General features: G+C 47.8%; 4 protein-coding genes across 4 annotated transcripts; 1 reads left to right on the top strand and 3 right to left on the bottom strand.

Moving 5' to 3' along the window:
• Positions 1 to 616: 616 nt before the first annotated feature.
• N7483_010955 (uncharacterized protein) lies at positions 617 to 1779 on the top strand (the record flags this gene model as incomplete). Its single annotated transcript, XM_057094382.1, has 2 exons — positions 617 to 1243; positions 1264 to 1779. The coding sequence occupies 2 exons, from the start codon at positions 617 to 619 to the stop codon at positions 1777 to 1779; spliced, it is 1143 nt and encodes a 380-aa protein (XP_056940353.1).
• Positions 1780 to 4972: 3193 nt separating this feature from the next.
• N7483_010954 (uncharacterized protein) lies at positions 4973 to 5749 on the bottom strand (the record flags this gene model as incomplete). The annotated part of the gene is made up of 1 exon (XM_057094381.1): positions 4973 to 5749. The coding sequence occupies one exon, from the start codon at positions 5747 to 5749 to the stop codon at positions 4973 to 4975; it is 777 nt and encodes a 258-aa protein (XP_056940352.1).
• A 779-nt stretch (positions 5750 to 6528) lies between these two features.
• On the bottom strand, positions 6529 to 7986 carry N7483_010953 (putative mitochondrial ADP,ATP carrier protein (Ant); the record flags this gene model as incomplete). Its single annotated transcript, XM_057094380.1, has 4 exons — positions 6529 to 7326; positions 7567 to 7643; positions 7742 to 7763; positions 7948 to 7986. 4 exons carry the CDS (start codon positions 7984 to 7986, stop codon positions 6529 to 6531), a joined length of 936 nt encoding a protein of 311 aa, XP_056940351.1.
• Positions 7987 to 10431: 2445 nt separating this feature from the next.
• Positions 10432 to 12305, bottom strand: N7483_010952 (KRI1 family protein; the record flags this gene model as incomplete). The annotated part of the gene is made up of 2 exons (XM_057094379.1): positions 10432 to 12053; positions 12122 to 12305. Coding segments are annotated over 2 exons (1806 nt in total), but the record flags the coding sequence as incomplete, so codon positions are not given.
• Between the last annotated feature and the right edge of the window lie 492 nt (positions 12306 to 12797).

Raw genomic sequence — 12797 nt, 5'->3', positions numbered from 1 at the left:
ACTACTTAGATACTATAGAAGACTATTCTAATACTATACTATACATACTACAATATACTATAATGATGTACATGTGTACCGGAACCAACCGGGCACAGAGCCCTGATCCACGCGCCAATCAGTCGACCCACGAGCAACGCCTGGGCAGCACCTGCGGAGTCATAGGAGTCCCATACTTTCCCTTTCCAAGGAGAGGGGCACACAGTCAAACTACAAGAATAATACAACTTCCCTCTTCAAGTTCTTCTTCTCTACTCTACATCCCTGGCTTTTCTTCTTCACGAGATCACGCTTACGCGAGATCCCCTTACCGCGTCGCTTCTTTGTTCATCCCTCCCCCCGTCTGGAAGCTAATCGCGTACCTGCGTGTCTCTCTTTGTCTCTTTAAGAATTAAAGAAGGTAAGTTGTTTGTGTGTGGTTCACCCAGTTTCACTTTCTTTGGGCCGCACCTGGAAATAGATCCCCCTTTCAGGCTTGCCACTGAGCAAGGAACCAATCTGAGCGTTGCGGCTGTGTCGCATTGTCTGGCTCTGTCCCCTGTCTGACTCATATATACTGATAAGGCGCGTCTTCTTTACTAGACATTCAACTTCCCTTCTTCAACCCTCTGCAATCATGGCTTTTCAGTCCAACTCCAGCATCGCGATGGCTCTTGCTGGCAAGACCAAGACCGCCTCTGTTGATATCCCCCAACCGCGTGCGGGCCTGTCGGGCAAGTCCCAGTCTCGCCCCGGACACCCGGCCATGCTCCCAACGCCACCCAACTCCATCTCCCCCACTCTTCCCCCACAGGCCTTTAAGGGTCATCCGACTCTGTCGCCGGGCTCGCCACTATCAACGGTCCCCCAACTAGACTCGGATATCGATCTCCATGACGAGAGAGACCATGTCCACGGCCAGGACCGTTCGGCCCCCGCGCACGATTTAGACAGCGTCGGTGATATAACCCCAGTCATGCTGGCAAAATACCACCTGCCTGAGATCCTTCTGCAGCAAGGTCCGCTTGCGATCCGTCATGTCATGGGATACCTGACCACCTCGGTGCCTGGTTTCTCGCGCATTCCACCCGCCAAGGCGCGTCGCCTTGTAGTGGCCGCACTTGAGAACCGTGGCAACGGAGAAGCAGATGTGCAGGGTGATGTGGTCTTTGAGAAGATCGGTTGGGGACGCTGGGATGCGCGTCGACGCAATGAAGTTGTGCGCGACCGTGCCTTTTCCTTCAACCCATCTTCTCCCCTTCCAGTATCGCCGGGTCTTTCCAGCAGCGTGGAATGCAGATCGAGGGTCGTTCAGGTTGGGACGCCCGACGTGACAGTCGAGATCCGTACGGGGCTAGTATGGGCCGTAACAACTCCATCGCCTTCTCGTTCGCTGATGCGGAGGATTATGGTGCGCGGGGTGAGTACGAGGATCTCGACATGCTCGAGCATGAGGCCGATAAAATGTCTCTGGATGGCGATGAACAGGAATACTGCTCTTCTTCTGAGGTGCCGGACGACGTGCAAGATGGAGAGTGGGATGAAGGCGATGTTACCGACGAAGAAGATTGGGCGCAGATTGGAGCGGATGCGCTGCGAGCTCGTTCCATGACTGGTAGTGGTGGCTTTGTACGGAGTAACAATGTTGCTGCTCGAGCGAAGCCTCTTCCTGCTGGCTTTTTCGGTAATACCCACGCCAACCGACCCACTCCATCCACTTTGGCCAAGTCTACTCCCCACAACTTTGACACCCAGGAACGCGCTGCGGTAGAGGCGCTTCTCCGTTTGGGCTCTATGTAAAGCTCTATCGACACATTGGGCCGGCGTTAGATTGGGTTTTTCATTTTCATCTCTCCCATGAGATAAATTTCTTTTCATAATGAGGTCGTCGAGGCTGGTCCGGACCGCTTTGACGCTCTTCTGTTACGACTCATCAGAAAAGCCAGTCTCCATATCCCACTGATATTGGGCTGTCTTTCAACATTACGACGCTGATGATACCTTCGGCGTTACGGATTTATGTTATTTTGGATTCTGGCGTTAATATTGGATTGTTTGCAACCATATATGACTTTTCAAAACACAGCTGGCTCCATGATACCGAAAACGCCAACAGCTGGACACCAGCTGGGCATTCGGGATCTGTCATTATTTTGGTCTCCAACTTCCTTTGACATGTTTTCTTTATCGCATCGATTCCCGGGCTTCAACCTACCCGTGAAATCTGGTTCTCTTTATCTTACTTTTTCTAATATGTGAACTCTCCAATTCTGTCTCTTCGGGTCTTTCCTGGTTCCATGCCAATTACATCAGACTGTCGAATACTGTCAACCAATTTCAAGACTGCGAGGCGTCGGTCGTCTTGACTGATCAGCACTGGCCCGCGCTTATCTTGACTTCTGGTTTATTCGGTATCTGTTTTGTTCTTGCGTTCTCGGTCATCTTCACTGATTTCACTGAGTTCCTGTGTGGTTCCTGGTTTTCCGAGGTTGTTTTGAAGATATGTACACTTCCGATCTGGGGATGGGGGTCGGGAGTATTGGGTGGATGATGATGGATAATGGATTATGGATTGATGACCAGGAAGTATATAGTACCTGGTCTTGTTTAGGTAGTTGGATTACACTGCGGTGTGATCTACAGATATTGGTATCCTAAATCAAGAGACCCTGTCTCTCATTGAGATAACATCATTCCTCAAATGCGCAGTAGCTTCTATCAACCAATCTCGATAATACGTGTCCTTTGGGTACTAAGGGAAATTCATATCCTGGTTCCATCACTCATGCAATCCTACCCTCGGCTTTCCGTGCTGGACGTTCCAAGGTTGTCTTGCAGAAAGTAGTATTTTCGCATCTCTTTCTGCTGCGACCCATCCACTCTAATTCTGCAGAGCACAGGGCAAAAAAGACAGACATCACGTTAGAAAAAAAATATAATGTGAGATATAACTCAAAACATACATAGTAGAAACATTATTTTCTCTCCCTTCACAGTTCGGGTATTGGTCGTTCTTCATAATGTTTCCCCTCGTGGCTAAGTTTGGTAGATCTCGCCAGTATGTAGACCAGGGAATAGATTGAGCACCTCCTGTTGGTCGAAATAGTGTATTGGCGAAGCTCTGCGCAAAGAAGAGAGTGGAATACACCAAAACTTCGCACATTGCATTCTCTTTGTAATCAGGATATTCTGCCTTTTATAGCAGCTTTCCATTTGTGCCAATGCAGATGCAAGTGCTTCCTTTGGACTGACGAGTGACTTTAATGTCTCCAACTTGTATACAAGCTTGTAGGTATTTGGCCATAAGTGTGGAGTGAGAGGAGACGTGGAGTAATCTTCCTTTCTCAGTGTTGGCTTCAAAGAGGATCATGTGCAGCTCTCGGTTGACGTAGAACCACGCCAGAAACATTTGAACCTGCTATCAATGGGTAGTGGCTGTATGTGCGGGAATCCGCGTCTTCTGTCTTCGTAGAAGGCTATCAACGCATCCCGACAGTCCTCAACAGTCGGCCACTTGTAGGTAGTGTGGATTATCAGGGTCAGAATAGCAAGGAAGTAGTGGATGATTTCGTTGGCCTTTTGACCCTTCATTTGGTACAGTCACCATATGATAGTTCGCTTTGACGATAGTCCCCTTTCAAGACTACAGATATTTGGGTTGGCACCTTTCTCAAACGACTATAGTTCTCATCGAAGAACGTGACTCTCCGCAAAGAATAATCACCCCGATGCGTGTTCCGAATCCATTTCGAGTGAGTGAACGCCAGTAAAGGAAGAAAGTGCATATGGTTACTTTTGTTGATCCTGAGAAGCGGACATTGGACTACTTCCATCAATGGGTAGGTATTGACCTACACTTTCATGATATTGAGGGGTTGGACTGTGATGCCCAGGTGTAGTCGAATAAATTGAGATAGGGGTGAAGACATTGAACCGTGACGAGAGTGTAGGTTAGCCATTATCTGATGAAATTGTTGGCAGCAGTTTTACCCAGGTAGCAACATACTTCTTAGAACTGGACCTGCCTGTACATTGAGCAACGTGACAAGCTCAATATAGGGCCGATCTGAATCGGATTTTGGGAATCCTCGCCGGCAAATATACCGTACTTCATAACACCATCAAGCAGTTTTGCGATGCTTGCTGCGGTTTTTGCAACGTTAAGGTGCAGACGAATCAGATCCAATAAGCTCAAGATCAGTATCCATTGCGCCAACGTCGGGTTGAACATCAATCTCAAGCTCGGTGGTGGGAACCAAAGTTCAAGTGCCTCCAGGCCTGCTTTCAAGTTGTCATGCTTTAAGGCATCAGATAGATTTCAGAGAATTGAAGGATACCGATCCTTCTGGATATAGTCCAAGGTAACCAAATCATTATTGATAAAGCGAAAATGTATATGACGAGGTTGGATGTGAGCTGATACAGGACATTGACCTTGGAAGCTGCTGTAGAGATTCCATTGACGGGTATGGTGCCAGTGGTTGAGTCCATGGGTGGCATGGTATACTGTTGATGGTGTACAGAGAAGGAGATGGTAGAACATTGAAGTAGAATACTAGCACTTGAGTGGTCATTATTAGCAAATTTGCACCTTTTTATATCCTGTTTGATAGCGGAGCACACTATTCTAGCACACTATTCTAGCACAAACATTGAAAACCTTGACATCAGGGTGGCTCCTGAGTACGGTTATTTATAGGCTTTAGACTGGAAATAAGATAATGCAAGTATAATTCAAAAATTTCCATTATTCATTTACTGACCGCAAAAGTAACCCCATCAACGCCTGTAGATACATAGGTACCGAGCCTCAAATCCTTACATCAGCTTCCAGAAATCCTGGAATATCAAAATACAGCAATGAACACGCATCCAATCCCCATAATCCCGAGTCAATACCATCCCGTATCCATATATGAAAAACCATAAAAATAACCGGAAATACTGGATTTCTGACACACCCATGAGTTAAAGTATTGCCACTGCGTCAAGATCATTTCCCATGGACATCATTGATGCGCTTCCACACCTCTGCCTCAACTTCCGCCAGCTTTGTACCAGCACTCTGCATCCAGCCCTTCGCCGAGCTCAAGAAACCTGGTTCCTCGTCCTCGGGGAAGATATTGTCTGCACCTCCACCTCCACCACTATAGTGCAAAGGCAAGCCCTGTGGCTGCGAGGAACCTGCATCGGAGGAAGTACGATAGACCGATGTATAGGGTGAGGACGTGGAGTTTGGAACAGCAGTGTGTGAGACTGAAGGACGCTGGTAGGCGTATGATTGGGCGTAGGGAGTTTGGGTAGGTGGCGCTGTAGATTGTGTAGATGGAGAAACGGCTTCACCGACCTTGGGAGGCGGAGGTATCGGCGAAGGAGCTGTTGGGGTGTAGCCGGCTACCGGTGGAGTTGGAATATATCCTGGCTGTGGTGCGGGTGGTGATTGAGAAGTCGAAGAAGGAATGGTAGTTGGGGTTGCAGTGAGGTTCCCTGATGCTTGGGAGAAGGGAGCTGCCGTTGGCGCTGGCAGACTTGCCGCTGCGGCGGGCCCAGCTGAAGGAGGATTGGAGGTTGTGGCGTAGATTGGAGAGTATGAGGGTGCTGTAGCAGTAGCAGTAGCTGCGGCGTTAGGAGATTGGGGAGATGTGGTAGTCGAGGTCTCGATTGCGGTGGCGGGCTGAGGCTCTGGTTTGGCAGCAGTGGTGCTCTCATCTTTCTGATTGGAGTTCAGAGGCGCAGATGTGTATGTTGGAATTCCAGTTGGAGCCGACATGATAGTAGGTACTATTCGTCACTGTGTTTGGTGAAGAAAAGTGTAATCAAGGGAAATGTGTTGGAGGAACTGTGCAAAGCTTCAGCCCCAGACGTCATGCGCTTTCCGCAGTGGGGCCTATTCAGTGGGCTCGATGTGGAATCAAGGGTTCAGAGGATTGATGAAAGAACTGAGGAGTTCATAGAGTGTGAGAAAGAAGTACTCAAAACAAATGACTTTTATTTCAAAATGTCAGCTTTAAAAGAAGAGGCATTGTATCTGCCTAGTGATACTAGGGATACGTCACAGATTCACCCCAGATAGGGCCAGGACTGGGTACTCAAGCTACAACCTCGCAGGATTTCCAAGTTCATTGAAGGACTCGAAAGACGAGAGACATGATGCTAAAGATTGCGTCTCATTGCAAGTCAACCAACATGTTGGGAGACAAAAGGCCCCTCGTCATCGTATCTGGAGGAACATTTGCTACGAGGCTAAATTTACAATGAAGATAGAGGGGATTTACAAAGAGCAGTAGATGGAAAAAAATACAGATTTTGAAAGAAAAAAGAAAAAGAGCTTGCAGGCAGTAAAGTACATCGGGTAAAAAAGGGAAGAATCACCATTCTATGCTTCAAGATCCCCCCGCACCCATTTCTTGACGCATCTATCTTTTGCTGTTGCCACAACCTCATCTTCCCGCGCCCAGTGGTTGTACTGAGGGCAGGGAAGACATCCCCGACTCCAGTAGAACTACAAGGTGGCTAGGCTAGATTATCACCGTATTAAGGGCGAGTCATCTATTTGAACTTCTTGCCGAAGAGGATGAGCTGGACCTGGTCGTAGATGGACAGGACACCGGCACCGGCAACACCACGCAGGATGTTGGCACCAGCACCCTTGAACAGGGACTTGACACCCTCCTTGGCGACAATCTGGCGGGCAGCATCCATGGAGGAAGAGTACTTGACGGCCTCACCGGAGGTCATCATCATGCGACGACGGACAGTGTCCAGAGGGTAGGAAGCAACACCAGCACCAGTGGTAACAGTCCAGCCGAGCAGGAAGGAAGCGAGGAAAGAGCCCTCAAGAGGACCAACCAGGAGAACGGGCTTGATGGAGTCGTACATTCCGAAGTACAGACCACGGTAGACAACAATTCCGAGAACGGAGGGACCGAAACCACGGTAGAGACCGGCAATACCGTCGGAGGCGAGGGTCTTGCGGTAGACATCAACCAGTCCGTTGAACTGGCGCTCACCAGAGCCCTTGGAGGACTTGGCGTCGTTGGCCAGACGGGTACGGGCGTAGTCCAGAGAGTAGACGAACAGGAGGGAAGTGGCACCAGCAGCACCACCGGAGGCAAGGTTACCCATCATCCACTTGGTGTAGCCGTCACGCTCCTTCTTGTAGGCGAACATGGCCTTGTAGGTGTCACGGAAAGCGAAGTTAAGAGCCTGGGTGGGGAAGTAACGGATGACGTTGGCGGTGTTACCACGCCACAGAGAGACGACACCCTCCTGGGCGGAGGTACGCTTGAAGCAGTCGACGATACCGTCGTACTTGCGGTCGAGACGGCCGGCCTTGAGCATCTCATCCTATAGGGAGAAGGTCGGGTTAATTACTGATCAGAGTGGCTGAAAAGGGGCATATATGCCGATCGCCGAAAACCAAAGAAAAAATTTTCCTTTCGGCTCAAGGGGTATATAGCAAGTGGTTATGATGGGATTCCCATCGAATAGCTCAATTGCAACCCATGTAGGCTTCAAGGCGCTTTTCATTCCACGGTTGATTCAAAGCGACCGCGTTATATCATTGTCTGCAGGGATAAAACCAACCTGGTTCTGGATCAGGAGCTTGATACGCTCAATGGGGGCAGCAGCGGTCTTCGAGACAGCGGCGGAAACACCACCCACTATAAACAGTGTTAGCATCAATGTCAAATTATTCCCTTTGTGAGAACTGGGTGGTTCTCAGATCGTGGCGCTGAAAACTGAATTTGGTGTCACGTACTCATGAAGTCGACAACGAAGCCCTAAAAAAAAAAATTGTTAGCCATTGATCCTTTGCTTGATACCTTCAATGTTCAAATTAGGTCCATTGTTCGTTGCAAATGCAATCCCTGAGTCACTTCCTGGATGTGATGATGCAGGATTTGACTTCAAGACGCGCCTGCGACGACAACAGGCCAGTTCTCACATGTAGGGGGAATCACATACGGGCATGCCGAAGAGGCTCTTGTCATCCTGAGCAGACATTTTGAAGGTTGTGCAAAAAAGATAGCAACAACAAAAAAAAAAGAGAGGAGATGGGGAAGTGTCAAGAGAGAACACCGGGGATGGAGAAGAAAAAGAAGAAGAAGTAAGAGAAGGGGCGGAAGGGGGAAGAAAAATACTGCCGTACACGGGAAGAAGCGACCGCCAACACACTAGGACCCAATCAGGGAATTTAATACGGTAATTGCCTTGTATTATCTCGCTATTTGACTGGTAATATTCGCCTTGCCGATATCTCCCGATCGGAAGAAAGAAAAAATCTGCATGGATTTATCAACTCTTATATATCATAACTTATATACAGTAGAAGAAGAGTAAACTTCAAAAAGATGTAGATATAATATCACAGATGATATTATATTCTTCTTTGTAGTCAATTGATATCTTTTTCACAGTCTGGTCACTCTTCTCAATAATCACCAACATCTTGTCTGCCCCCAAAAATTAACGTAGCCCGGAGCAACGGCCAGTGTCCAAGCGCCTGGTGGACACCGTCATGCTTTGGTACGGGCGTATCTTTCCCCGTTCGCTGCCGGCCCACTCTTACACCGGGGCAACACTCCTTTCTCCCTGCCCCGAGTATCCGATGGAGGCAACCCGACCTGGAGGCTGGACCTCACTTCAGGTTGCCACCCTTACTGGAGAAATTTGATGGTTCTCTCCTGGGGGAGATTAGGAATCCACCAGCGGTGATTAGTCGTCGCTCTGATGTCCTGGGAGATAACACATAGTCATCAAGTACGATAACCAAAAGTAGGTACTACCTAGTGCATGTAGAGGACATAACAAACTTGGTCAATTCCGTCAATTGAGCTAGATCTCTCTCCGTATATATCTCTACAACAATCAAATACATACATGTGACCGAATACTATTCGTGGAGATCTTTTATCCAGAGTGATACATATGGACTACTAGTAAAAATGCTCCAAAGGCACACCCTAGTCGGCACATCCAGGGTCATCTGAACCAGCCCTGGAGAACTCAAGTATTTTCTAGCCAATACCATTATGAGACATTTTTTTTCATCGTTGATGTACCGGGTACAAGGTTCATAGTGGAGGTGAGCCGCATATGCGATGTACCCAGGCCGAGCCAGGTACGGGCACTTTGCCAATAATAAGTGGATCCACTGGGATCCGGGAACAACGGCTATGCTATTCATCAGCCGTACACAGTTATGAATCTGGTGAATATGCACATGTGAGTGTGGTAAAGCCCTTGAGATACCAGTGCAATATGGCTCATAAATTTGGAAGGCTTTGTCCCCTTGTGTACCTTGTATTACTATTCTTCATGATGTCAATAGTTCAGTAGTGAAGAGTAAAAGGCCACGATAACCCTACGTGGATTTGCTTTTTTTAGATTCGGAGAAAACCCTGCAGGCATGAGATAGGGGCATTAGACTAGTCCAATAGCCAAGTTTGCAGATCTAAATGAGAAATTTGCAACTCAATCCTCGAAATATCATTGGAATGATATCTGTATTTATGATAAAGCAAAATATCAATAATATAGGTACTATTCAAACTTCAATAGATCATGATGCCGATGCATATGTATCCATGTAGTAACCCTATAGGTACCTAGGTAGGTAAGAAAGTACACCTGGGCACCTGGGCACATGTACAGATACCTCACTGGGCTATTGAATACTAGTAGAGACTCGGACGTAGTACTTTCAAGTGTTCGATCTTATGTACTACTATCAATGTATGAATGCTGATGTACCCGGCGGCTTAGATGCGTACTATGTAGTGTACACCCACGGATATCGATATGTGAAGCGGTATGAGACTCAGACTCGGACTCAAAACTTGGACTCGGACTCAAAACTTGGACTCGGACTCAAAACTTCAAAGAATAGTCCTGGAGATAGGTGTATCACTATCTACCCTGAGTCAGTATCATTGGAAGTAGTGCAAGTGCGATCATTCTTTGAACTCATGGGTAGTTAAACAGTCTGCCCAGGTGGTATTGAAGCCGGGATATTCAGGTGCTCGGATGATTCAACTTGAACATTCCAAGGTTTGAACTGTGAGTTTAAGCTATGCACCCAAGTGCTCTAAAATTGAATAAGTCCATATAGGTATACGGTTTGGACAACCTTGGAAGTTCAAGTTGCAGGTGACAGTCAGATACATAAAATCCCGGAGGTACATAGCACTTGGGATTAGGACCCGGGCGTACAAGAACTTTGGACTTGAATCGATCCAGTCTTTCTTGAAAAATCGTCTGAGTTCCTACAAAAAAACTTGAATAGGCATCTGCATCTACTCGCTTCAAGTTGAATGAATCAATGTGAAACTAGGTATTGACAGTAATATATACTAGAATTTATTGTCATATCAAACTCCATACTCCCTCGGTGCAATAATCCCAGACTAGCTATGAATAATACTTTTCGTTTTGAAACATATGCACCACTCAATGCTTCTTAGATCGCTTGCGCTTCTTGCGTCCATCGCCTTCACGGATATCAACCTTCAATCCGTCATCTGCCTCCTCATTCACCTCATCCTGCTGGGGCTTGGAACCAAACTCAAAAGCAGGACCATTCTCATCACCGAAGGTGTCCTTGCGCCATTGGCGAAGACGAGCCTTCTTACCAAGCTTCCTCTCATCCTTGGCCTTCTTCTCGGCATCACGGAAAGAGGCAAGCTTCTTCAGACCAGCAAATTGGTTGAGCTGGGTATCGTCGGCCATCAGAATATCCCGTGCTGTCAAGCCAAAGCTCTGAGGTGAAGTCTCACGGTAACGGAACTGAGTGGCATTCTTCTTGGTAGCACCGGGAAGGAGAGTGATATCAAGGTCCAGATTGCGGTCGACGGCTTCTTGGATACGAAGACGCTCCTTGCGAGCATCGCGCTTCTGGTCACGCTTATCCTGGGCCTTGCTCTGCTTCTTAGAGCTGGAGGCCTCTGCGTCCTCAGCTTCATCTTCTTCACCAGAGTTAAGAGCAGGTGCCTCTTCATCATCTTCCTTGTAATCTGGGATCAAGTCTGTGATATCGATATCATCGTCCCATTCGGGCTTCTTGGGATGCTTCTTGCTATCTTTAGAGACACCTTCATCGTAGTACTGTGAGCCGAATCGCTGATCCATCTCCTTTTCCCACTCCTTATCATCCCAAGCATCATCAAGGAATCGAGCCCAGTCAGCATCAGTAAATCTGGATGCTTTGAGCCCAGCGACTTCCTTGATCTGCTCAACCTTGTTCTGCAGCTCCTCAGTCTTGAGCTTGCGAAGTCGGTTCTTCTCAGTATCACGCAGCTTCTTTTCCTCCTCTTTACGCTGTTGTTCGGCCTCACGAAGCTTCTTACGTGTGCTCTTCTCCTCTCTTCGGGCTGATTGTTTGTTGGTAGCTTCACGAGAGTGGGTAACCAGCACCTCATTGAGCTTGTTCGGATCCTCAAAGCGGAAGTTGTAAGCCTCCTCCATGGCATCGGCCCGTTCCACCTCATCTTCATCATCCGACTCGAATGGGTGAAGCTCTCGTGTGTTATCCTCAGGAACCCATGCGCGAGAGGACATAAAGTTTGAGAGGAAAGTCTCGGGGTCTTTGTCGGCATTCTTGATATCCAGCTTGATCTCGGACTTGTCGAGAACTTCGGGGGCAGATTTGCGGACCAAGAAATCATCTGCATCTTCCATCTCATCGTCTGACGCGTGCAGCTCCTTGACAAGCGCATTCTTCAACTCGGCTTGCTCCTGCGCAAAGGTCATGGGCACATCATCTTCGACAGGGGCACCGCTCAGTAGGTTTTTGCGGTGGTAATCGTGCAGTGTCATGGGCTTCTCTTTCTTTTCTTTGGGCTCGGCGTTGGCCTCGTCCTCATCGAATTTGGAGTAGAATGTAGCGCTGGCGTCGTAGACACGGGGGTCCTTGGAGCGGATCGCATTCAAAGTTGCCATAATCTCGGCATCAAGCGCCACCGTTGCGAGCTCGGCATTATCATCCTCGTCCTCGTCGGAGGAAGAATCCTCGTCTGATTCTTCATCGGCGTGGCGTCTTCCTAGGCTGGTGGTCTTGCCATACTTCGTCTCCACTGCAATCAAGATAAATGTTAGATTTTTTGCAATGAAAACTAAACCAATTCGCATGGAGGCAACATACATTTCTGAACTTCCTCTCGCTTTTTATTGTACTCGAATCGCTTGGCGTAGTCTTCGTTGATCTTGAAGCCAACATCGGCGGACTTGTTGATGGAGACACCACCAGCATCATCGCCAGAGTCGCTGGAGCTGTCGTCGTCCATGAGAGTGCGCATCTTTTTTGAGGGGGGGCGTCCATTTTGGTGATCTGAGAGCTACTCTTAGAAAGACTCAAAATCTGTACTTCTGTTGCCCGGTAAGAGTTTGGTTGGCAGAAAAAAAAAGTCTACACCGCCTTGACCCGCCCGCGGAAGATCTTGGTGCCTGGAGACTCAGGCACTAAAATACTCATGTGTGATCTTGGAAGACTGCGCCAACGGAGAAGGATGCTTTGACTGTAATTTCTACCAATATCAGAGGAAAGAAAATGCATTGTCAAATTCTTGATTCAAATTAACTCCGATATTTATTTGGTGATTCCTCTACCGATGTTTGTTCTACTGTGTAGAGAGTGTCGTCTTCAAACTGCTGTACAATATAGTTAATTCCAACCACCATTGAAGGAAATCTTCATTCCAAGTTGTATCATCTTATCTAGATTAAATAGGCTTCGAGTTTTGAATGTATCACATATGTAGAAACTCCGTCCTACATGTATTTACGACTGAATATCACATCCCCACACTCCGGGTGATGTG

The sequence above is a fragment of the Penicillium malachiteum genome, assembly GCF_028827825.1.
Source record: "Penicillium malachiteum strain IBT 17515 chromosome Unknown utg000005l:1.0-9002435.0:326005.0-9005861.0, whole genome shotgun sequence".
NCBI lineage: Eukaryota > Fungi > Ascomycota > Eurotiomycetes > Eurotiales > Aspergillaceae > Penicillium > Penicillium malachiteum.
This window is presented reverse-complemented; position numbering and strand designations above follow the sequence as displayed.